The sequence below is a fragment of the Triticum dicoccoides genome, chromosome 2B (genome assembly GCF_002162155.2).
Source record: "Triticum dicoccoides isolate Atlit2015 ecotype Zavitan chromosome 2B, WEW_v2.0, whole genome shotgun sequence".
Classification (NCBI taxonomy): Eukaryota; Viridiplantae; Streptophyta; class Magnoliopsida; order Poales; family Poaceae; genus Triticum; species Triticum dicoccoides.
Genome location: NC_041383.1, coordinates 441,303,348 through 441,329,327, shown reverse-complemented (window position 1 = coordinate 441,329,327; position 25,980 = coordinate 441,303,348). Strand labels below are relative to the sequence as shown.

Sequence of the window (25,980 nt, the reverse complement as noted above, 5' to 3'; positions counted from 1 at the left end):
TATTCACACTATGAATATGTGTAACATTACATTCGAGATTCATTAAGAATAAACCATTGACCATCGGGGCATGACCATAAAACATATCTCTCATATAAATAAAACAACCATTATTCTCGGATTTAAATGAGTAGCCATCTCGCATCAAACGAGATCCAGATACAATGTTCATGCTCAAACTTGGCACTAAGTAACAATTATTGAGGTTTAAAACTAATCCCGTAGGTAAATGTAGAGGTAGCATGCCGACGGCGATCACGTCGACCTTGGAACCATTCCCGACGCGCATCGTCACCTCGTCCTTCGCCAGTCTCCGCTTATTCCGCAGCTCCTGCTGTGAGTTACAAATGTGAGCAACGGCACCGGTATCAAATACCCAGGAGTTACTACGAGTACTGGTGAGGTACACATCAATTACATGTATATCAAATATACCTTTAGTGTTGCCGGCCTTCTTGTCCGCTAAGTATTTGGGGCAGTTCCGCTTTCAGTGACCCTTTCCTTTGCAATAAAAGCACTCAGTCTCAGGCTTGGGTCCATTCTTTGACTTCTTCCCGGCAACTGGCTTACCGGGCGCGGCAACATCTTTGCCATCCTTCTTGAAGTTCTTCTTACCCTTGCCCTTCTTGAACTTAGTGGTCTTATTGACCATCAACACTTGATGTTCTTTCTTGATTTCAACCTCTGCTGACTTCAACATTGAAAATACTTCAGGAATGGTCTTCATCATCCCCTGCATATTGTAGTTCAGCACAAAGCTCTTGTAGCTCGGTGGGAGCAACTGAAGGATTCTGTCAATGACCTCCTCGTCCGGGAGGTTGATCTCCAGCTGGGACAGGCGGTTGTGCAACCCAGACATTTTGAGTATGTGCTCACTGACAGAACTGTTTTCCTCCATCTTACAACTATAGAACTTGTCGGAGACTTCATATCTCTCGACCCGGGCATGAGCTTGAAAAACCATTTTCAGCTCCTCGAACATCTCATATGCTCCGTGTCGCTCAAAATGCTTTTGGAGCCCCGGTTCTTAGCTGTAAAGCATGCTGCACTGAACGAGGGAGTAATCATCAGCACGTGATTGCCAAGTGTTCATAACGTCTTGGTTCTCTGGGATGGGTGCTTCACCTAGCGGTGCATCTAGGACATAATTTTTCTTGGCTGCTATGAGGATGATCCTCAGGTTCTGGACCCAGTCCGAATAGTTGCTGCCATCATCTTTCAGCTTGGTTTTCTCTAGGAACGCGTTGAAGTTCATGTTGACATGAGCGTTGGCCATTTGATCTACAAGACATATTTTGCAAAGATTTTAGACTAAGTTCATGATAATTAAGTTCATCTAATCAAATTATTTAATGAACTCCCACTCAGATTGACATCCCTCTAGTCATCTAAGTGTTACACGATCCGAGTCGACTAGGCCGTGTCCGATCATCATGTGAGACGGACTAGTCATCATCGGTGAACATCTCCATGTTGATCGTATCTTCCATACAACTCATGTTCGACCTTTCGATCTCTTGTGTTCTGAGGCCATGTCTGTACATGCTAGGCTCGTCAAGTTAACCCTAAGTGTTTCTGCATGTGTAAAACTGTCTTACACCCGTTGTATGTGAACGTAAGGATCTATCACACCCGATCATCACGTGGTGCTTTGAAACGACGAACTTTAGCAACGGCGCACAGTTAGGGGGAACACTTTCTTGAAATTATTATAAGGGATCATCTTATTTACTACCATCATTCTAAGTAAACAAGATGCATAAACATAATAAACATCACATGCAATTATATAAAGTAGTGACATGATATGGCCAATATCATATAGCTCCTTCGATATCCATCTTCGGGGCTCCATGATCATCTTCGTCACCGGCATGACACCATGATCTCCATCATTATGATCTCCATCATCGTGTCTTCATGAAGTTGTCACGCCAGCGACTACTTCTACTTCTATGGCTAACGCGTTTAGCAATAAAGTAAAGTAATCTACATGGCGTTCTTCAATGACACGCAGGTCATACAAAAATAAAGACAACTCCTATGGCTCCTGCCGGTTGTCATACTCATCGACATGCAAGTCGTGATTCCTATTACAAGAACATGATCTCATACATCACAATATATCATTCATCATTCATCACAACTTCTGGCCATATCACATCACATGACAATTGCTGCAAAAACAAGTTAGACGTCCTCTAATTGTTGTTGCATCTTTTACGTGGCTGCAATTGGGTTCTAGCAAGAACGTTTTCTTACCTACGAATAACCACAACGTGATTTTGTCAACTTCTATTTACCCTTCATAAGGACCCTTTTCGTCGAATCCACTCCAACTAAAGTAGGAGAGACAGACACCCGCTAGCCACCTTATGCAACTAGTGCATGTCAGTCGGTGGAACCTGTCTCACGTAAGCGTACGTGTAAGGTCGGTCTGGGCCGCTTCATCCCACAATACCACTGAAGCAAGAAAATACTAGTAGCGGCAAGCAAGAGATCTACGCCCACAACAAAATTGTGTTCTACTCGTGCAATAGAGAACTACGCATAGACCTAGCTCATGATGCCACTATTGGGGAACGTTGCAGAAAATTAAAAAAATTCCTACGGTTTCACCAAGATCCATCTATGAGTTCATCTAAGCAACGAGTCGTAGGAGAGAGATAGCATCTACATACCACTTGTAGATCGCGTGCGAAAGCGTTCAAGGGAACGGTGATGATAGAGTCGTACTCGCCGTGATCCAAATCACCGATGACCAAGTGCCGAACGGATAGCACCTCGGCGTTCAACACACGTACGGAGCGGATGACGTCTCCTCCTTCTTGATCCATCAAGGGGGAAGGAGAGGTTGATGAAGATCCAGCAGCACAACGGCGTGGTGGTGGATGCAGCAGAACTCCGGCAGGGCTTCGCCAAGCTGCTGCGGGAGGAGGAAGAGGTGTAGCAGGGGGAGGGAGGCGCCAAGACACAGGGTGCGGCTGCCCTCCCCCTGCCCTCCTTTATATAGGCCCCCAGGGGGGCGCCGGCCCTAGGAGATCCAATCTCCCAAGGGGGCGGCGGCCAGGGGGGTGGAGTGCCCCCCAAGGCAAGTGGGGCGCGCCCCCCACCTAGGGTTTCCAACCCTAGGCGCAGGGGGCCCATGGGGGGGCACCAGCCCACTAGGGGCTGGTTCCCCTCCCACTTCAGCCCACGGGTCCCTCCGGGATAGGTGGACCCCCGAGACCCTTCCGGTGGTCCCGGTACAATACCGGGTGACCCCGAAACTTTCCCGATGGCCGAAACAGCACTTCCTATATATAATTCTTTACCTCCGGACCATTTTGGAACTCCTCGTGACATCCAGGATCTCATACGGGACTCCGAACAACATTCGGTTTGCTGCATACTCATATTCATACAACCCTAGCATCACCGAACCTTAAGTGTGTAGACCCTACGGGTTCGGGAGACATGCAAACATGACCGAGACGGCTCTCCGGTCAATAACCAACAACAGGATCTAGATACCCATGTTAGCTCCCACATACTCCTCGATGATCTCATCGGATGAACCACGATGTCGAGGATTCAAGCAACCCCGTATTCTATTCCCTTTGTCAGACGGTATGTTACTTGCCCGAGATTCGATCGTCGGTATCCCAATACCTCGTTCAATATCGTTTCCGGCAAGTCACTTTACTCGTACCGTAGTGCATGATCCCGTGACCAGACACTTGGTCACTTTGAGCTCATTATGATGATGCACTACCGAGTGGGCCCAGTGATACATCTCCGTAATACGGAGTGACAAATCCCAGTCTTGATCCGTGTCAACCCAACAGACACTTTCGGAGATACCTGTAGTGCACCTTTATAGTCACCCAGTTACGTTGTGACGTTTGGTACACCCAAAGCACTCCTACGGTATCCGGGAGTTACACGATCTCATGGTCTAAGGAAGAGATACTTGACATTGGAAAAGCTCTAGCAAAACGAACTACACGATCTTGTGCTATGCTTAGGATTGGGTCTTGTCCATCACATCATTCTCCCAATGATGTGATCCCGTTATCAACGACATCCAATGTCCATAGTCAGGAAACCATGACTATCTGTTGATCAACGAGCTAGTCAACTAGAGGCTCACTAGGGACATGGTTTGGTCTAAGTATTCACACGTGTATTACGATTTCCGGATAATACAATTATAGTATGAATAAAAGACAATTATCATGAACAAGGAAATATAATAATAATCCTTTTATTATTGCATCTAGGGCATATTTCCAACACAGCCCCGAGGGTGGACTACTCCCTCCTCATCATGGTGGCCGCCGGGATGATGAAGATGGCCACCGGTGATGATTTCCCCCTCCGGCGGAGTGCTGGAGAAGGGATCTAGATTGGATCTCATGGTTCTGGAACTGGCGGCGGCTGGAATTGATTTTTGTCGACTCCCCTAGGGTTTCTGAAATATTGGGGTATTAATAGAGCAAAGAGGCGGTGCGGGAGGCCACCAAGAGTGGGCACAACCCACCTGGGCGCGCCTGGGCCCCAGGCGCGCCCTGGTGGGTTGTGCTCCCCTCGGAGCACCCCCTGGTACTTCTTTGGCTCAACAGCGTCTTCTGGTCCAGAAAAATCCACAAAAAGTTTCGCTGCGTTTGGACTCTGTTTGGTATTGATTTCCTATGATGTAAAAAACAAGCAGAAAACAGCAACTAGCACTATGTCAATAAGTTAGTACCAAAAAATGATATAAAATGATTGTAAAACATCCAAGAATGATAATATAACAACATGGAACAATAAAAAAACAGATATGTTGGAGACATATCAGGCAGCGAAGCGGAACTTTCTTGGCCTTCATCTCCGAATCAAGACCACAGTCAGCCTTGGCAATCCGGTCGCTCCTCTGCAGGGTGAAGTTGGGCGGGATCGCGTTCCGGCGCCACGGGGCAGGCCTGGGCTGCGGCAGAACGAATTTCATCTCCCGCTGGACATAATCGAGCAGGGCATGTAGCATGGGCTGCGGCATGGCCTCGGGACCCGTGGCATGCACAGCGGGGTCCGCCCCAGCTGTGAGGAGGGCGTGGATCGACGGTCCAAGGGAAAGCAGACCCTTGGCCTAGGATCCCGTGCCGTGATAGGCGACAACGCAACGGACGGGATAGGCTCAGTGGAGCCGTGCAGCTGGGTGGGCGCGGGCGTGGAGTCAGGAGGGGACACGCGATCGTCCAAGGCTGGGTCAGCAGCAGATCTCAGAGATGACACCACGCAATCAATCTGGGAGCAGAGCCTGGGCAGAAACCGCCAAAGCAAAAGGCACAAGAACCTTCTATCGGTTCCACACGAGGATGGTCAGGGGAGGGCGGGGTGATGGAAGACACATCACCAGCGTCTAGATTGCTCGAACCAGGTGCATAGGCGAGTGGGTGCGAGGGTCCCGCATCGGGGCACTCGAGGTGGGACGGGCCAACGGGCGGCAGGGGCGGGGTGGGACTCGCGCGGAGCACTAGCTGGCGAGTGGGAGAGTTTGAACACAGTCCCGTCGCAGGGGGCAGCACGGTCTCATCGGCCACTTCATCCTGGCTCACGGCAGGATTCCCTGCTCTACCAGCACCCCAGTTGGGCACATACAAAGTGAAATAGGGCCCACCAGGCGGGGAGCAGGTGTGGTGGGGTAGGGGCCAAGGATACCCTGCCAGCCACGATAGGGGGCGGGATGATGGCGATGGCGGCGACTGCCGGCGGCCGCACCGACACTGCTGGACGGGTCACCGCGCCTACCCGAGGAGCGAGGCGGAAAACTATGGCGGGAAGGCCGGGTAAGGGGGCATGGAGGGGAGCTTGCAGGGCCCTCACCGGAGCTAGGGCCCGCCGGGGGGGATGTGGCGGCGGGGAAGGCAGCCGAAAGTCCACCGATTGATGAACGTGGATGTCCACCGGCCAACGGAACAGGTGAATCGCGAACCGCTCGGCATAATCAGGGTCGGCGTCTGGCGAGACAACATCCGGCTCGGGGAGGAACAGATCCAAGGTGCGCGGGGTGGCGTCCGGGTTCGGGGTCTAGGCAGAGAGACGGAAAATCGCCATGTCCCGGCCATCACGAGTTTCTGGCGCGAGGTTCTCGATGAGGCAGTACGGGGAAAGCAGTCGCTCCGCCGACGCCCGATGCCAACCATGCTTCGGAATGCCATGGATCTCGATGTCAACACACAAGCGAAGGGTGAGCGGCTCAGCGCCAGCAGAACGGCTCCAGGGATGAAACAGCAGGCGGAAGCGCCAGGTGCGGACAGGCCGCTCTGTGACACGAGCACGCATTGTCGCGTCATTGAAGCGCACCAGGAACTCGCCCTGAGGGCGGAGGTGGACCGAGAAGTCATCATCAGAGACATTGAAGCGGTTGCGGAGCGTGATGACCCACAAGCATAGGGGATCAATCGTAGTCCTTTTGATAAGTAAGAATGTCACACCCAACAAGGAGCAGAAGAAATGACAAGCGGTTTTCAGCAAGATAATGTTTGCAAGCACTGAAATTATAAGTAACGAGTAGTTTGATAGCAAGATAATTTGTAACGAGCTAGTAATGGTAATGGTAACAAAAGTGTAGTAAGGTATCCCAATCCTTTTGAGGCAAAAGGACAGGCCAAAATGGTCTCTTATGATAAGCAAAGTGTTCTTGAGGGTACACGGGAATTTCATTAGTTACTTTCATCATGTTGGTTTGATTTGTGTTCGCTAGTTTGATAATTTGATATGTGGGTGGACCGGTGCTTAGGTGTTGTTCTTACTTGAACAAACCTCCTACTTATGAGTAACCCCCTCGCAAGCATCCACAACTACCAGAGAAGTATTAAGAATAAATCTAACCATAGCATTAAACTTTTAAATCTGAATCAACCCCTTATGGAATAGCGCATAAACTAGGGTTTAAGCTTCTGTCACTCTTGCAACCCATCATCTAATAACTACTCCACAATGCATTCCCTTAGGCCCAAATATGGTGAAGTGTCATGTAGTCGACATTCACATGACACCACTAAGGGAATCGCAACATACATACTATCAAAATATCGAACACATATCAGAATAGGTAGCATGACGTAGCTTTTTCAGGTCTAGAATTCCAGCTGCCGGTATTCTCCCTCTTTTGTGTGAACCTTGCATATTATGAGAGAAAAGGCATTAGAATTACCCCAAAAGCATTATTATGCATAAAAACATTATAAATAATAGTAGGAAAACATGATGCAAAATGGGCGTATCAGAGCGCAGCAGCAACATCAGCACGGTCGACATCGATGCGGTTGCCTGCCACTATCACCACCAGGGCGCGCTGGCATCTTCGGCGGCCACGACCTCAGGGGAGCGGTCCAAGAAGCAGAGCGCGCCAGCCGGCCGCGGGGAAGAGTGGCCATACATAGCGGGTGTTGTCCCAGAGGAGAAGGAGCTGGCGGAGAGGCCATAACAGCGTTGGAGCGAGAAGGTGAAGATGAAGCCGCAGAGGCAGTGAGCGGAGCCGAGGTGCCTGACCCAGGAGACGCGGGCTGGCTAGGGCCCTGGACGCTGGAGTCCGAGGAGGTCGCAGGGCACGGCGACGACGTGCGGGCGCGGAGGTCGCAGTCGCGCGCAAAAGTTCTGTTAGAGCGACAACACTTGCATCGGATATCCCGCCGGCACTCGGCGCGGACGTGCAAAGTGCTGAAGCAGCGGGGGCACTAATTGGCAGGAGGTGGTGGCGGCATGGGGCGAGCGGCCGTAGCTAGATCCTGACAGCGGCGAGGGTGTCGGGACGCTGACGGTGCGATCAGTGACGCCCAGAGGCGACCAGCCAGCCATCGGCCTCGCAGACGCTGTCGTGGCCCGCCACAAGCCCGTTAACGGCGGCCGTAGCGGACACCAGATGGAAATCGAAGTGCGGCCAGGGCCGGGGGCGCAGGTTGTGGGGAAGGGGTCAAGGCGTCGGCGGCCTCTGGAGTGAGCTCGGAGGACACGAGCTCACGGGCACAGAGGGCCTGGCGATAGGAGGGCGGCGAAGCGGCCCGGCAGGAGCGAGACGGGGAAGGGAAGGTCGACGAGGGGTTGGACTCGATCCAGCGGAGCTCGCACGAGCGCCCAGTCCCAGAGGGGGAGGGAAGGCCATGGAGGGGAGGGGCGGGCACCTCCGAGGGCCGTGGGGGTGGACGTCGGGGCCGGCGTGGCCACCGACGGCGAGGGCTAGGCTAGGCGAGAAGAGCGAGGAGGGGTAGTCTAACTAATACTTTTTCTGGTTGTATGTTTTTTGTTCATCCTAGGTATATTCATTGGATTTTGAACAAACGTCATTATGTAAATTATCAAGTATTTAAAAATAATTCATCGTGTATTGAAAAAGGTTCGTCATGTATTAAAACAATTTATTACTTCTTTTGTTTTAAATTTGTTTCTTCTCCTTTCTTTTTGTTCATCATACTAAATAATTGTTCATTGGATATTTATAAAATGGTCATGTATTCTCTTCTTCCTAAATATTTTTTTGACCATAAAACAGTAAGGCAAAAGCCCTACTGTGTGTCATTTTCATATAAATAAACAGAAAGTAACATAGTCTTTACAATGCTTGATGGGGAGACAACCAAAGAACTTATTAAATTACATAGAGAGAAATGAAAAATAAATAAATATTGTCAATCCAAGATACCATATACATTGGAATTGAGAAGCAGCTCCAGGGCAAAGTACCATATACATTGTCATCATGTCACTCTCTGACGATGGCCGGACTAGAGGGAAGTGGAAGATCTTGAGGTTGCGGTAGGCGTTCAGCAACAAGTTGCTCGCTAGGTCAGGAGATTTTCCTTAGGAGTCATTGGTTATCCATCCTTGCAACGACAACTATAGAGCAAGAATACGTCCATGGAGATGTCAACCTTAATTGGGAGGACTAGAGGAGAGGGGTCGTGTAAGGGGAAACTTATAACAGATTAAAGTTGAGGTAGTTGAGAGGAGCGGGGATGCGTTAACCTCAATTGGGAGGACAGGAGGAATGCGGCTGGGAGGGGGACATCTATAGCAACTTCAGAGCTGAGGTAACCCAGCGGAAGGGGAGAGGATTCAGCGTCATTGTTTGGGAGAAGATGAGGAGCAAGAAGGAAATCGATTAGTTGTTGCACAATAATAAGAGATGAGTTTCTTGTACAAAATTGTAATGGGAATTGTTTTTTTGTTGACATGCCATATTTGGTAATGTGGAATGCTGCATGGTGGGATGATTAGTGGTAGTGGGAACTAAAAAGGTGATGTGGCATGCATGCCGATGTGGAGTGTGTGCTTGTTGAGAGAATTGGAAGCAGTGGGGATCAACTTCTTAAGAATGTAGGATTGCATGTGCACATGTGCTTTCTTCCAAACAAAAATTATGTGTTCTGCCATTAGATCAAGAAAAGATCTTTGAATATCTTTGGAGCTATTTGCTGCTGAAGGATTATGTACGTAATGCAAAATTACAGTTTTGTAGAAGAGCAAATGTGTTTTAGCAACAAATGGAAATTGAACATATCCGCTACAGCTACTCTAAAAGGATAGATTTACACATCGACAAACTGCACGTGAGGCATTGGTGCCCACCTCAAGGAGACAGATGGTGGCGATGCCATGGAGTCAGACCCAATCCTTAGGAATTCCCACAACGTCCATTTAGCTCTGTATGACTAGTATAAGGATTTCTATAGTGGCACTTACTTTCGGGGTTGAGTGTTTTTCTACATGGATTTACATGTCATGCCTTTAATAATTGGGGTCCACTCATTCCCAGTATCATTATCCATGATGTTAAGTTTCCATGATGCTACAACTATTTACTTACTTGCACTCTTCTCCTGGTTTGATTGCTTTGTATGTATATTTTTAAGTGTCGTTTTCTGTTACTCGACTTCTTCGGTTTGTTCATGAAGGACACAGTTAAGCATACCCTAACGATTTTGTTCATACTATACTTTTTGTATCTGGCTTTGGCTAGAATTTGTCGTGATCTAAATTGTTAATGAACTTCATGCCAAGTTATGGGCATTGAAAGGTTATATCCATCTAAGATCCAGTACGACATTCGTACTGAAAATAAAAGGTTGACAATCAATTCACTTATAGAGATCTTCATAATTATTTTGGCACTGACATTAGTTTCTTGATTGTTCCTTTCTTCTTAATGCCCGTATTGAATTTAGGTGTATAATATGCTGCAGAGCAGTAAATCCTCAATCTCAGATTGTGGACTACATCGAGATAGAATGATTTTGCAAAGTCTCTAAGACGGGGTCCCAAAAATCAATAAAGTTAAAGAGAAAACATTTTCTTGCATGCATTCTATCCCTAACCCCACACACATGCTAGTGGACGGCACAAGCTCAACAACTGTACGCTAGCATGTCACTGCAATAATTTGAGGAACACTTAGAAAACCATCTATATTGGCTCAACAGAAATATAGATTGTAAATGCTCATAGTGCAATGCATTTTTAGCAATCTATATACTATACATTTTACTTAACATTTCATCAGGTATGTGATTCTTCCTTATGTAGTGTCTAATGTTGACTTAATGTACCGCGGCAATCGCGCGGGATGTTATCTAGTTTAATCAAACAAAAGAGAAAATGTGTTGTTTTATCAAGGCACGACGAAACACGTGCTAGTTTTATCAAATTGCTCAGAAAAGGAAGAGGCGCACTCGAGCGGGAGAGGAGGCGAACACAGTCGCGATGCGGAGCTCTAGGAGGCGCAAGTTAGATCACCTCCGCCATCCTTCTTCTCTTTTCTCTCCAATGGACCCCGTCCTCTCCCGTGCGTGGCCACGTCAATGTTCCTCCTTCCCTTCCACCCCGCAGGCACACCTCCCCCCGCGCTTGCCGCCCTTGGCCGTCGTGTGCCCGAGCCAGCACCGCGCCCCGCCTCCTCGCACGCCGGTTGTGACGACACCCTATCCCGCCATGGCCGCTTTTTTCTCCATCCCCGTTCCTAACCCTACACAGAAACCCTGATAGCCTGTTTGGTAAACACTTGGGCATGACAATGGGAGATTGGATAAGAGTGTTTATTGAGGGATTAGGCATGGGAAGTGGACTTTTACTTCCATTCTCTTGGTTGATATATGATGGGAATTAGCGTGGGATAAAACTCTGCTCACGAATTAACACGGTACCGTTGGGAAGAAATCAATCAAAATTGGCTTCCTCAACTCCCATTCCCCATCCCACTTAAAACTCTCGTTCCCTCTAATCAAACAGTGCACTTATTGGGATTGCTCCGCTTCATCAAAATCAGTTTCACTCCACCAAATCCACTTTGGAGCAGTTTCATACGGAAGTTGTAGCACTACCAAAGACAATGTTTGCCTTTCATCTAGCTTCAGCTTCAATAGTGGGAAATTTGGTGTAAAGAATCTATTTGATTGGATGAGATGAGAGAAATGAAAGGGTATCCACTTACTGGTGGCGATTGTGGGTAATTTCCACCTAAATTTGACTTTTTAGGGCATCCGTGAAGAGCTTCATAAAAAACTGGAAGTTGCATCCTAGATTTTTAGTTTTTTAACATATCACGAAGCTATACTACTTGACTTGTGTTTTCTAGAGAGAAGCTGAATTTTAAGAGACGGAGCAACCCTCAATTCACATTCCCCATCTCTAATCCTCGGCCAAAACACGTCGTATGCGTTTGGATGCTGGGTTATCCCTCTGTTGGACAGGGATAGCTGTTTTTTACGTGGATGGCAGGCGTTTGGTTTACGGGCGAGTTTTTCTTGAGGATGTTTATGGACGAGTTGGGATAGGGATGGCCAGATGCTTCGAATATTCGTCCAGAACGCGGCTACGCGCGTCCGCGAAAATCTCGCAGAAGTGGGCATCCCGCGACGCGGCCCGCGAAAACGTTTTTCGCCGCTCTATCTATCTCTTTTCCCCTTTCCATCTCTCTTCTCTCTGTTGCAGCGGCGGCGGCAGATCGAAGCCCGACGACGACGGTGAGCGCGCAGCAGCGCCGGCAGATCGAAGCTCGGGGACGATGGTGAGTGCACAGCAGCATGACTCTCTCCTTCCTTTGCCTCCTCTCCTCCTTTGTCAGTAGAGGCCATCGCGCCGGCGGTCAACACAGGTGAGTGTCGCGCGTGGCCGCCGGAGCCCTGCGGATGGCGGCGCTGCCCTGCTTCTCTCCGTCCGGTGCGCCGGCTGTGCGCCCCGTGCGTGGGTGCTGCGCGTGCGGTGCCGGCCCTGCATCTGTCCGGGAGGTGCGCATGTTGTGCGCCCCGTGAGCAGGTGTTGCGCGCGCTACGCCGGCGGCCCGCCTTGCTAGATGTGCGGCCAAACTTGCTGCGTGTATTGTGACGGCCATATGTGTTGAATATATGGTTTGTGCATGTCTATTGTATAGCCTGGCCCACCTCCTAGTCTTTGTATAGTTGAGATTGTGGCCCACTTTGTACTCCATATATACGTGCGCTTTGCACCGATCAATACATCGTGAAGCATTGCCAAAACAATCGTTTCCAACAAGGTATCATACCTACGATCCTAACCCTAACCCGTGTCGCCGCCGCCGCCGCCGCGATCCCGTCGCCGCCACCCGCCGCCGCCGCCACCTCGTGCCGCCGCCGCCGCCGCGAACCTCCGCCGCCGCGCCGCCGCCCTGGTCTGCCGCCGCCGCCCGCGCTTCCGCCAGCCACCGTCGTGCCGCCCCCAAGCCGCGCCGCCTTCTTCCCTGCCGCACCGCCGCTCCAGCGCCGCCGCACCACCCCTCTAGGCCATGGCCTCCCCCGGTTCCACCGGTACCACCCGCAGCCGCCGCACCAACCCGTTCGAAGGTCCCGATCCCGTCGTCATCCGCGACCTCAACATCCTCCCCGGGTTCTCGTCGTCCTCGACCACCTCACCTCCACATATTATGCCTGGAAGACGTACTTCTCCCTCGTGTTCCGTGAGTACAATCTCCGGGATCACATCGATGGCTCCGTGGACTCCCGCTTCATGGAGGACGATGAGGAGTGGACGGCCATCGACGCCACTCTCATCCATTGGTTCTACACCACCATCTCGAAGGACCTCTTCCACACGGTGGTCTCCGCCGACGATGACGCTCACACCATTTGGACCAAGCTCAACGGCCTCTTCACCGACAACGCACTCCAACGCAAGGTCTTCTTGCACGGCGAGTTTTTTGGGTGCCAGTAGCTTGAGTCGTCTGTTGACGATTATTGCATGCGCCTCAAGAAGCTTGTTGACGAGCTCCGTGACCTCGGCGAGAAGGTCTCCGATGAGCTTCTCCTCGGCACCCTCATCGCCGGCCTGAACGATGACTTCGGGAACGCCGCCTCCAACATCCCCCTCATCACCAACCCGACCTTCCCCAAGATCGTCGCGTACCTGAAGCTGGAGGAGCGGCGGATGCGGATGTCACGCACCCGGGCCACCCACACGGCCCTCACCGCCGGTACCCATGGCGGTGCGCCGCCCACCGCCCCGGCCCCACCGCCGCGGCCCGCCCGGGCCCCTTTCAGGCGCCGCCGTCGCCCGGGTTTCCCTACCCGACGCCGCCGCAGGCCCCTCTGCCCCCCGTCGAGCAGCAGCAGCGCCGGGGCGGGCGTCGCGGCCGAGGAGGCCGCAAGCAGCAGTAGCCGCAGCAGCCAGCTGCCCACGGCGGGGCGCCCCGCCAGCCACAGCACCCGCTACCACCGGCGCCCTGGCAGGCCGGCCAGAACCCTTGGACGGGGGTTGTGCACGCGTACTCCATGCCTATACCGTGTGCCCCCGTCCCCGGCTCCTTTGGCGCCCGCCCGCCCCCTCATCAGGCCCTGTACGCGGCCCCTCAGGCGTACCAGCCCGCGCCGCTCTACGGCCCCTCAGGCTATGGGTATGTGGCGCCACCGCCTCAACCGGCGCCGTCTGCCCCGACCCTCCCGCCGGCGCCTTGGGATCCCGCGCTCCTAGCGGCTCTCCACACCGCCCCCACGCCGCAGCAGTACACTGGCGGTGGCGACTGGTATATGGACACCGGAGCCACGGCTCACATGGCCGCCAACCCCGGTAACCTTCTCGCCGCTCACCCCGTTCACACCGCTGCTCGCATTACCGTGGGTGACGGTTCTTCCATGCCCATTACTCATGTCGGCCATGCTACTTTTCCCTCTAACTCCATGCCATTATATCTTTCTAATGACATCATTAAAAATCTTGTTTCCGTTCATTCTCTTACACGTGAAAATCCTATTACCGTTGAATTTGACATGTTTGGCTTTTCTGTCAAGGATGCCCGTACCCGAATGGTGCTCCACCGATGTGACAGCCCCGACGAGCTCTACCCGGTCCACTCACCTACCTCATCCGTTGCTGCACCCATGGCGCTTTCCGCCGGAGTGGACCTTTGGCATGCTCGTCTCGGTCATCCCAACATGGCCACCCTTCATCATATTCTTCGGAGTTTTTCATTCACGTGTAATAAGATCGACGATCACACTTGTCATGCTTGTCGCCTCGGCAAACATGTTCGTCTTCCGTTTAGCAATTCCTCGCATGTCGCATCATACCCGTTTGAGTTAATTCATAGTGATGTCTGGACCTCTCCTTTTGCAAGTAACATGGGCTATCTTTATTACCTTGTCATACTTGATGATTTTTCGCACTATGTGTGGACCTTCCCGTTGCGGCGAAAGTCGGACTCTGTTGCCACTCTCACCGCCTTCTACTCCTATGTCTCCACGCAGTCTGGACGTCCCATTCATGCGTTGCAAACAGACAACGGGAAGGAGTTCGATAACCTTGCGATCCGCAACCTTCTCGCCACACACGGCACGATCTTTCGTCTCACTTGCCCGTACACTTCGCAACAAAATGGCTGCGCTGAGCGCGTGCTACGCACTCTCAATGACTGCGTTCGCACCCTCCTCTTTTCACGCCAACGTGCCACCACGCTTTTGTCCCGACGCGCTTGCCACCGCATCACTACTCATTAACATTCGTCCTTGTCGCACTCGCGGGAATTTTGCACCTCATCACCTTTTGTTTGGCACGCCACCCTCCTATGCTGAGCTCCGCGTCTTCGATTGCCTGTGCTACCCCAGCATCGCCTCCACCGCTCCTCATAAGCTCGCACCTAGGTCTGTGGCCTGCATCTTTCTCGGCTATCCTCCTAACACCAAAGGCTACCGCTGCTATGATCCTATCTCTCATCGGGTGATCACTTCACGACACGTTTACTTTGATGAGATGGTTTTTTCGTTCCAGCAGGTACCTTCGGATGTTGCGGCCTTGCCCGCTCCCGGTGATGGCCGCCCACGTGCCTCTCTTGGGCCACCTCCCGGCTTTGAGGGTGCCCCCCGCGCCACGGGTCGAGTCTCTCCCCGATTGGCTGCCCTAGGGGCCGCACCTCCCTCGACGCCCGCGACGCCCCCGGCATCCCCGGCCTCGACCCTGCCGGCGGCCTCGTCCACCGCCACGCCGGTGGCCTCGCCCGCCGCCACGCCGGTGGCCTCGCCCGCCGCCACGCCGGCGGCCTCGCCCGCGGCAGTCACATCGGAGGCGGGCTCGTCTTCGTCCTCGCCCGCCTCCCCTCCGGACCCCTCGCCCCGCCCGATGACTCGCTCTCGGGCTGGCACCCTTCGCCCGAGCACGCGGTACCCCAGCGATGAGTATCTTCTCGCTGCTTCCGCCTCTGAGCCGTCTCCTCTCCCATCGTCAGCTCGAGCCGCCCTTCGGGATCCTCATTGGCTCGCTGCGATCCAGGAAGAATTCGACGCGCTCCAGCGGAACCGTACCTGGCAGCTCGTCCCTCGGCCGCCCCGTGCCAACATCATCACGGGTAAGTGGGTCTTTCGGCACAAGACTCATCCGGATGGCACTCTCGAGCGCTATAAAGCTCGCTGGGTGGTTCAGGGTTTTCGGCAACGCGCGGGCGTGGACTTCACCGACACATTTGCCCTGGTTGTTAAACCGGGCACGATTCGCGGCCTGCTCCAGCTAGCCGTGTCCCGATCATGGCATGTGCATCAGTTGGACGTGTCCAACACCTTCTTGCACGGCCACCTGGCTGAGCAGGTGTTCTGTGAGCAGCCCACCGGCTTCGTCGACGCCACGCATCCAGATCATGTGTGCTTGCTCTCCCGTTCGCTCTACGGGTTGAAGCAGGCACCTCGAGCCTGGTACCAACGCATCGCTGCCTTCCTGCAGACGCTCGGATTTACATCGACTCGCTCCGATGCGTCCCTCTTCGTGTATCATCACGGAGTTGACATGGCCTACTTGCTGCTGTACGTCGACGACATCATTCTGACGGCATCCACTGTCATGCTCCTCCAGCGGCTCACTGCTCGTCTTCGTGATGAGTTTGCCCTGAAGGATTTGGGTCCTCTGCATTATTTCCTTGGCATTGAGGTGGTTCGCCGGCCAGATGGATTCTTCCTGCATCAGCAGCACTATGCCCATGAGCTTCTTGACCGAGCTGACATGCTCAACTACAAGCCTGCTCCCACGCCAGTCGACACCAAGGCCAAGGTCTCCGCTTTGGAGGGTTCGCCTGCATCTGATGCGGCCTTCTACCGCTCCATTGTGGGCGCCCTGCAGTACCTGACCCTGACGCGCCCCAACTTGCAGTATGCCGTTCAGCAGGTCTGTCTTCACATGCACGCTCCGCGCGACTCTCACTGGACTCTAGTGAAGCGTATCCTCCGATACATACGCGGCACCCAGTCCTTGGGACTTACGTTGACGGCCTCCGCCTCCACCGACCTTGTTGCCTACTCTGATGCGGACTGGACTGGCTGCCCGGACACACGACGCTCCACCTCGGGGTACTGTGTCTACCTTGGGCCGTCCCTGATCTCTTGGTCTTCCAAGCGACAGCCCACCGTCTCCCGCTCGAGTGCCGAGGCTGAGTATCGAGCAGTGGCTAACGCTGTTGCTGAATGCTCTTGGCTCCATCAGCTGCTTCAGGAGTTGCTTTGTGATGTTCACAAGGCTACGCTCATCTACTTTGACAACGTCTCCGCCGTTTACCTCTCCGCCAACCCGCTCCATCATCGTCGAACGAAGCATATTGAGCTTGATATACACTTCGTCCGTGAGCAGGTAGCTCTTGGGCGCATCCGGGTCCTCCACGTCCTGACGGCGCAGCAGTTCGCCGACGTCATGACGAAGGGACTGCCTACTTCTGTTTTCGAGGAGTTCAGGTCCAGTCTTTGCGTCTCCGGCGACGCTTCGACTGCGGGGGGGATGTTGAATATATGGTTTGTGCATGTCTATTATATAGCCTGGCCCACCTCCTAGTCTTTGTATAGTTGAGGTTGTGGCCCACTTTGTACTCCATATATACGTGCGCTTTGCACCGATCAATACATCATGAAGCCAGGGACGATTCCAAGGGAGGACGAGGGGGGGCTAGACCCCCCCCCCCAACGATCACGTTTCCCCTTAATGCGATGAGGTATTAGCAGATTTTTGTGTGTACGCACACGATTTGTGGTTGTCTCGCCCCCCTTGCCTCTCGTAGTCAAAGCCCACGTATATATCACGTAGTGTAGCAGGTCAAAGCCCATGTATATGCACGTAGCAGGTCAAAGGCCCAAATATCATAGTAGAAGAAAAAGAAAAGAAAAACAGCCCACCGTGAAAGAGGACCCAGGCTCACGCACGTCGCATGTACACGGTAGTTTTCTCTGGTCGCTTGTTTTCAATCTGCTAGTTTCTGCGATCGGAAAAAACTCACCGCCGCCGCTGCTACCTCCGCCGCCGCTGCTGCTACCTCCTCTGCCGCTGCTGCCGCCGCCTCCGCCTAGTAGGCAAGCGCCGTCGCGCAGATCCGTAGGCACATTCCGGCCAGCCGACATAGACCAAGCGAGGAGAAAGGGTTAGTTTATTCTTTTTAGGATTAGACGAGTTTGTGTCTTACAATGTCATCGTAGAATTATATACAAGGAAAACTTATTAGAAAATTTTCGATTCTCTAATTGTGTTTGTGTAGACATGAAAATGAAGAGATATGAATCAATTCATAATTTTTATGCCAATTGGTTCAAGCTGTTTGCCATGTGAGCATGATGCAAATGCAAACGATCTGCAACCTAGCCAAGAGAACTACCCTAATCCTGCAGAAGATGATCATCAACCTGATCCCACCATGGACCTGACGATGCATGACCTCCTCTATGCTTTCATGGTACGACTCCTCTCATCAACTTCAAATCTTTAAAAAAAATGTCTAACATGAATGATCGTTGATTGATGGACATGACAATCAGATTGGAATCAATTATTTGTAGTACAGTGTACCAAATTTTGCTATATAAATTTAATAAAATTTGAAATTGTCTTGTCAAAGATGGACAATTTGGTAGTCTTCTTCTAGTGTTTACATCAATGAAAATATGGTTTCAGTTTCGGCCTTTTACACGGTCTTAATGTTTTTTGGCTGGGCCGAAGCTCATTAGTATGTAAGAGCTCAAGTGAGGAACTCGCCCCCCCTATACCAAATTCCTGGCTCCGTTCCTGGTGAAGCATTGCCAAAACAATCGCTTCCAACAATATGTACTGATGTGTGCTTTCTCCATTGATTTTCTATCCACCTGCTAATTATTTTTTCTTGATTTTTTGTGCTGCAGCAGCTCCGGTCAAAGGCTATCCACATCCAAGATTCAACCAGGCTCCTGCATATCCTCCCGCGCTGGAAGCCCGGAACCTGTCTCCAAAATTTCTCCAGGGAAACTGCCCCCAAAACCCTCTCCCCTCGTTTCCTTCCTCCGTCCAAACCGCCCCCAAAAGTTCTTCGAGAATGGGGCGCCGCAGCCTAATCATCACCGACTCCGACGAGGAAGATGCCGCGGCCACTCCTGCCTCCGCCTCCGCCTCCGTTTCTACTGGCGGCGGCGGAATCGTCGGCCGCCCCTCGTCTCAAAACCCCAGCCCCTTCCTAGCCCCCTACACATTACCGTCCTCGCCTCCCCCCTCCCCTCCCGTCGAGATCTCCGATGACGAGGAGGAGGTCGATGAGATCCAGGACCCCGACGAGGACCCCGACTTCGGCGACGCACCCGACGAGATGCGGGACTCTGACGGGGACTCCCTGTTCACCGACGTCGCCGATGACCTCTCCCCACCACCTCCCGCTCCACCTCAATATCCTCCGCCCCAAACTTCATGTCCACCTCCCGCTCCTGCTCCCGCGGTTCCTTTGTTCCGAACCCCAACACCAACCCCGCCTCCCGCATCCACTCCTCCGTCCGGAACACGAACCCCAGTTCCACCGCCGGCCGCCGCACCTGCTCCGGCCCGAACCCGGACCCCAATCCCATCGCCGGCTGCCGCACCCACTACTGCCCGTACCCCAACCCCAACTCCACCGCCCGTTGCCGCACCCACTCCTATGTCCCGAACCCCAACCCCAACTCCACCGCCGGCTGCCGCATCAGCTCCTCCTTCCCGAACCCCAACGCCAACCCCACCACCTGCTGCCGCGTCTGCTCCTCGGCCTCGAACCCCAGCTCCAACCCCTCCCTCTGCCTGGACCCCAACTGCGACCCCGCTCACGTCCTCGACCCCACCGTCCGCACTGAGCGCGCAGCTGCGTCCGGTGGATGCGTTCCTGCGGCGACTCGGGCTTCGTGTACGGCCAGAGTGGCTTCAACAGTGTGCTGCCGGGTTGCCTGGGTTCAACGGCCATGGCGGCACTGAAGTGCAGGCTAGACAGTGTTTTGAGCAGCTCCTCTTTGCCGACATGAACGAATGTGGCGCTGGTGTGCTTCCGGAGGGCGTCGGGTCTATGGAGGCCACCATCCTCGATGGACCATTTGTGCTACAGGTTGTAGTCCCCTTATAATTCAGTATTGGATGATTGGTTATGATTTTCTTTTTGAGTTCTGGATATCAGTACTGCCTTGGCCCTCCTGGTGCAGCATAGTTATGCAATGTATAGCATGGTTTTGCTCTGGTGGATACTTCAGGTTGGTGATGGCAATGTCTGCAATTTGCCTCCATATCTGAGCTTCTAATTCGAGATCCATCTGAAATAAGGCGTTTATGCTGGAACCTAAACCTTTAGTTTTCTTGCTTTACTTCAGCTTAGTGACTGCGTCACAAAGGCGCATTTCCTTAGTCAGAACTTTGGAGTATCGTTCTTTGACACATGAAGGTGATTGCTGGCCCCATAGAATGGTGAATATTGTTGAGATTGCTGTACTAGTAAAGTGCAGGTTATGCATTTTGGTTCATCTAAGTTATCTGTTTAGTTCTTGGTCACCAGTGTGTCAGGAAAACAATCCTAAGCATCACGGGGTCCTTTTAACTTAACCCAATCACATGCATCTTCAAGGTAGTACTGTAGTAGGACTGATGATCTCTTTCCTTCTTTCTTTGTAATGTGATATTATTCACATTTATATAATCAAAGTTGAGTCAGTACCAGATTGACCTTAACTTAAGGGCTAGTGGGTAGAAGAGAAAGATTGCATCGCTTATATGGTTGGTCCAAATTATAAAGGTGTAGATTTGTCATGTGCAGAATCAGGATCGTTTCATGAATGTAACCATCTAACCAGCTCTGTGTTTCTTAGGTTGATGAAATCGTCAATATGTCTGCCCCTTTAAGGGAAAGATATCGTGATGCACATGCCGGCCCCAAACGATGTTTAAAGTTATCAATGACAGATGGCATCCAACGCATATATGGAATGGAATACAGGCCTATCAAAGACCTGGAAGTTCTTGCTCCTGCTGGTTTTAAGGTCATCTTTCAAAATTTTATCTGCTCATTTTCCTGAGAAGGTTGTCTTGCCTTACGATTTTATGTTCTTTTCTTAGCTTATACTAAAATGATGAATTTCCACAGAATGTGCTTACTTGTGTTAGGATGCATTTGGCATGGGAATATACTCTTCACATACTTGTGTTCATGGCAATAGTATCAGCCAGTAATAGGATAAAGTTAGAATATTATCTAAATAGGAAAGAGATAAGATTTAAGATAGAGATCGAAGTAACTAATATGATGGTGCCTATGCTCCGGTACCATTTTGACTGTTTTGTGCAATTTTCATATAAAATCAATTCACATATTTACTTTTGTAGCAGTTGAAATATTCATCACCCTTAATGTTCCACCCAGCAATAACTAATATGTGGAGCACTACGCAATTACCTTCTCATTGGGCTATTAAACATTTGAACTTACATCTGGATTGTAACATGAATGTCTAGTCCGTATTGAAATCTCTAAAAGGACTTATATTAGGAACGGAAAGGACTTATATTTAGGAAAGGAGGGAGTAGATGTGAAAGATAGGACCAGGCACTCCGCATGCATTCAGTAAGTTTTTTCTCTACTTCTGTGATACCATTTGTAAATGTTGGGAAACATAGAAGTATGGTGCTTACTCCATGTGTGGAGTGTTGGTTGGTGCTGGCAAAGATTGATTGTAGTGAAGAAAACTCAGAACTCAGTTGAGAAACCTGGCATTCTCTGAAACTCATTGGTCATACCATTGTCTGCATTTTTTAACCAGCATCCTCTTATATAGCGTTTTTTCTTGAGACACCCTGTAGACCGAAATGGTAGATGCACTCTTTATGTACCGGTATATCATATATATAAGTGATATATGATTACAAACAATATATCAGGTAAATGCCAATGAGTGTGCAGCATGAGATTATAAGACATATTTTTCCCTATCCTACTAATATTTGTACCAACAGCTTGTAACTTTCTTTACATATCTCAGATTGTTATAAGGAATGTGCACATAAAGAGAGGGCTTCTTATGTTAGTCCCTGAGGTTATTGAGATTCTTGGTGGGGTAGTTGATGAATTGGAAGTAGCACGTGTCAGACTTGTTTCTGAAGTAAATAAACCACCTCGTGGAAAAAGGTATGTACTGTCCTTGTCCATCAGTGAACACATTAGATCTACGCAGATGCCATTTCATTGCGAGGTATATTGCTTCACCTTGTATTTTAAGCAAGAACTTGACAGTTATTTATGGAAGTGTCCGGTGAATTAGATAATTTAAAATGCAAACACTTCAGCTGAGGATCTTTGCTGCATCTCTTCTTGGTCAGCAAGAGTCGCAGCTCACAGCCACAATATCATTTTTGTATATTAAGTACTTAGCAAGCTTCGTTTTCTTTCATTTTGTTTACATATCTTTCTATTATAACTCACAATTTTGTAAACTGAATAATAAATGCTTATCCAATCAGCCACATGCCCTGTTCTTGCACTTTTGCTATTCAATGTGTTCTGTTCGTCACATTTCTTTACAAGCTGCTAGTTGTTTGTTCATATCTTGTATATTTATTGTTCTAGATTCCACATGTATGTTCATGTGTTCATGCTGCAGGAAACAAGGTGGATTACCTTTGTCCTCCAGAGCCACCCTAGCTGCCTGGCCACGTAATGTAAGCGCTGCAAATGGTGGTGAGCAAGGCATCTCAATGCCAAGAACAGTAAACCCCTCTCATCCAACAGGATTAGGTAATACTTCTATGTTTAAGTAGACTCATTTTTATTAGATGGAGTCGTAGAGGTTAGAGAGGCAACTGAATTACTATGGATGATTAGCTTCTTTGCCAGCAATGTGTAAGTAGACACATTTTTTTGTGTTATCACCTTGATTTTGTGATCGATTTACCTGCAATTAATTACTCCTACCTGTGACTGTGAGTCTATGCTGCTGAAAGAAACTTTGTATATTCTTTTACTCAAGAGGCGATACAGGTGACTGAATATGCTCCCTATCTGCTGTAGAACTCCATTATATTCAGACACTATGGCCTACTTATAATTGCTTAGCTGCTTGTTGCAAATATTTTGTGCATGACCACAGTTGCCTTACCACACTTTCTTAGAGGTCCTCCTGTTGTATTGAAAATGTTTTCCTGCAATTCTGTCATTCTTGTGGCTCAATACTGTTTCAAAGAAAGTCGATTTGTCAAGCAAGTTGCCCTATGTTTCAGTTTACATTGTTTAAGATCTTAACCTTCCAAGTATTTATTATATGATGTATTCATGCTTCATTGTTATTCAATTCACAGGTAATGGCTCTCAAGTTGGTAGAACTACACAAACAATGGAAGAAGATCGTGTTAACCATCCTGTTGTGGTAAATGGTGTCCGAGCACAACGTCAACATTTTCAAGAAAACCCTATGCAGGACCGATCTACTTCTCTTATTGGGAACAACGCAGAGGCTTCTGCACCTGTTACCTATAGACATGAACCCCAACAAAGCACTAGTAGAATTGCACGAACTTTAGTAGACGAATATATTGACCATCCTATTGTGGCGAACAATGTTGACGAGCAAATACAACGTGTCCAAGAAATCACCATGCAGGACCAAGCTACTGCTTTTACTAGGAGCAGAGGAGAGCCTTCTACATCTACTCCTTGTGGTGGGTATGATTCCCAACAAAGGGCACATGACATTGGTGCAACTGGTGCCAATGGTGTGGAGGCTGCACGGCCTTCAACTGTTGATGATAATACTGGTCAGATGGAACATCCAGTCATTCTAAGTGGTGAAAATGAAAAACCTTTCATATACATTTTCAACTTGATGGCACATTGGACCATAGAAAAGGATACAAGACCCTACATTCAAGGAAAAATTAAGGTTCGTTTACTACTTAGTACTCCCTCCGTTCCAAAATAGATGACTCAACTTTGTACTAACTTTAGTATAAAGTTGGGTCATCTATTTTGGAACGGAGGGAGTACCTTTTATTTGCAGATTTAGCTGTCCTTGACCTCCAGCCTTTTTGTCTACATTTTTTTACATAGAACTGTGTCCATTTCATATTTCCTGTTTGATCAAAATGCTTTTTCAACGAGTTTAAGACTGGCGGTAGATTTTCCTACATGTATATTTATTTTCTGTCATTTCCAGATTGGATTTTCTACTTGCAGATTTAGCTATCCTTTCAAACCTTTTGTCTACAAATTTTTTAATAGAACTGTGTCCATTTCACATTGCTTGTTTGATCAAAATGTTTTTCCATGAGTTCAAGAGTGCTGGAAGATTTTCTTACATGTATATTTACTTTCAGTCATTTGTGCAAAATGCAAACGTTGATTGGTGACATAACTGCTACAGGGTTTGATTACCTCTGTCAAACGATTTCAATTTAGAAATCGCAGAGAGTACGAGCTTCTTGTGTACATAGATGATGGAAGTCAAATTTCAGAGGCCTTTGTTGACTGTGCTGTGAGTATATCTGTTTTATTAATAGTTTCCTAGCATGTTTACTCAAGATCACAACCTTATCATAACACATTACACAGATTGTACGTAACATAATTGGTCACTCATGTGAGGAGGTTTCAACTGCCGTCTCTGATCCAACCTCAGAATCGTACATCGCTATGAAACAAATTCTGAGTGGATTTCAGCATTATTTGGAGAAATTTGAGGTCCCCCCTCCCTCTTTCCCTCTCATGAAACTGAATATGTATCTTTATCAATACATTTGCCTTATGGTCCTTTCTTACTGGCATGACTGTAATAATATTAGTTTCAATCGCCTGTGCATCTGTTGTCTGACTTATAGCTAGGACAAACAGGGCCCTCCCGATTAATATAAGTATGCTGTAGCAGATAGAAATAAAGTAAAATGTAAACAAAAATCTATTTGAGACTTTTGCAGACCATTTTACAATGTCAAGGGGATGGCAATGTCTTATACGCACAAGAGATTTTAGGTCGAATGTCTTATAAGTATGCTCCTAGTTTGACAACATTTACATTTCCGAGTCGAATATCTTTTGTCACTTAATTAATAGTGTCGATCAAATTTTCACCTGATATTTCATGGCATGCCAAATGTATACTGTGTGAATGTTGTAAAAAAAATTTGTTAGCTTTTAAGCGATGAACCTTAAGTCTTAGTGAACCTAAGCCCCTTCGTGCGTCCAAGTCAGCCCCAGAGGGGAGTGAAATGTCACCAGAGATCCTTTTTGGCAACACTTTGGTCTACAAGCTGAATTTTGTGAGGCTTATAGCCTTCAACTGTTTGAGCTTGCTTTAGATAAGCCTTAGTTATTTTGACAATTCCAGTCGATAAGCCCTTAAGCTAAATAAGCCCCATAACTTTTAAATCAAGTTAGGCTAGTACATAGCAATTCAGCCTGCTAGTTGTGCTATATAATATCTGCGCACTTACCGTTCATGTTTGTAGCTGGACTTCGGTTGATGTTTTAGAACTGTTGAATATGTGGATTGCCTACCCCTTTCCATCAGTTCGGACTTTTGGTTGCGTTGGCTAGTGCATGAAGCTTACCAGAACATCTTGCTAGTGCTGCAGTTACTGCATAAGCCAATACTACTACTGTCATTTGGTCAGTTGCCTCTTCATATTGTACTGGTAGTAATTGCAGGTTTTCTTTGAAGCTATTCCTCTATATATATTGGTGGCAAACACTTCAAATAGTGTGCTACTACCTTGTATTCATAATTAGGGAAGAAGTATGTTCAGACCCTTCAGCGCATGGACCATTTGGATTACTTTGAAAAATCCAAATTCATTTCATATGATTTTAGTTCCTCGTTTTTTATTTATAACATCTTAAATCTTGAAGGTGTGTATGTTTTCCCCCATCAATTGTAGGGTACAATGCTTATTGAGTACAACGGACAATCTTCTCGACCTATCGTGCGTGAGATGAACGAAGGTTGTTCGACTGCTGATGCATGGCTCCTGCTTCAGAGGCTGAAAACACGTACGGCTGAACGGCACATCCGAAATTTGGACTTTATGGATACCACTCCGTGATTATGGTCAGCCTTTTTGCTCGGTTAATGCAAAAGCTACATCGTCCTGATCTTGATATGCTAGGCTAAGTGCACTTGTGAAGTTTTCAGCTCTAGGCTTAACCAGCATCCAGTTCCTCGTTTTACATCTTTGCTTCTGCTATAAAATGTATAAAATGTGTTCATTATCTCTGCTTCACGCAGTAGCTCTTGCATTATTTTTCATCTTCTATTCGTT

At 49.3% G+C, this 25,980-nt stretch overlaps 1 protein-coding gene across 1 annotated transcript; it reads left to right on the top strand.

Moving 5' to 3' along the window:
* The first annotated feature begins 18,677 nt into the window (after positions 1 to 18,677).
* LOC119364114 (recQ-mediated genome instability protein 1-like) lies at positions 18,678 to 25,965 on the top strand. The gene is made up of 8 exons (XM_037629525.1): positions 18,678 to 19,798; positions 20,550 to 20,720; positions 21,717 to 21,862; positions 22,335 to 22,468; positions 23,029 to 23,609; positions 24,090 to 24,200; positions 24,278 to 24,406; positions 25,600 to 25,965. Exons 1-8 carry the CDS (start codon positions 18,773 to 18,775, stop codon positions 25,762 to 25,764), a joined length of 2,463 nt encoding a protein of 820 aa, XP_037485422.1. The 5' UTR covers positions 18,678 to 18,772; the 3' UTR covers positions 25,765 to 25,965.
* Positions 25,966 to 25,980: the final 15 nt, after the last annotated feature.

Bases quoted from the DNA above. Each gene is read 5' to 3' on its own strand.
- LOC119364114 (XM_037629525.1), top strand. From the start codon at position 18,773: ATGGGGCGCCGCAGCCTAATCATCACCGACTCCGACGAGGAAGATGCC. The intron at 22,469-23,028 runs GTAATACTTCTA...TTCAATTCACAG, and splicing joins CTCTCATCCAACAGGATTAG to GTAATGGCTCTCAAGTTGGT. The intron at 24,407-25,599 runs GTCCCCCCTCCC...CATCAATTGTAG, and splicing joins ATTATTTGGAGAAATTTGAG to GGTACAATGCTTATTGAGTA.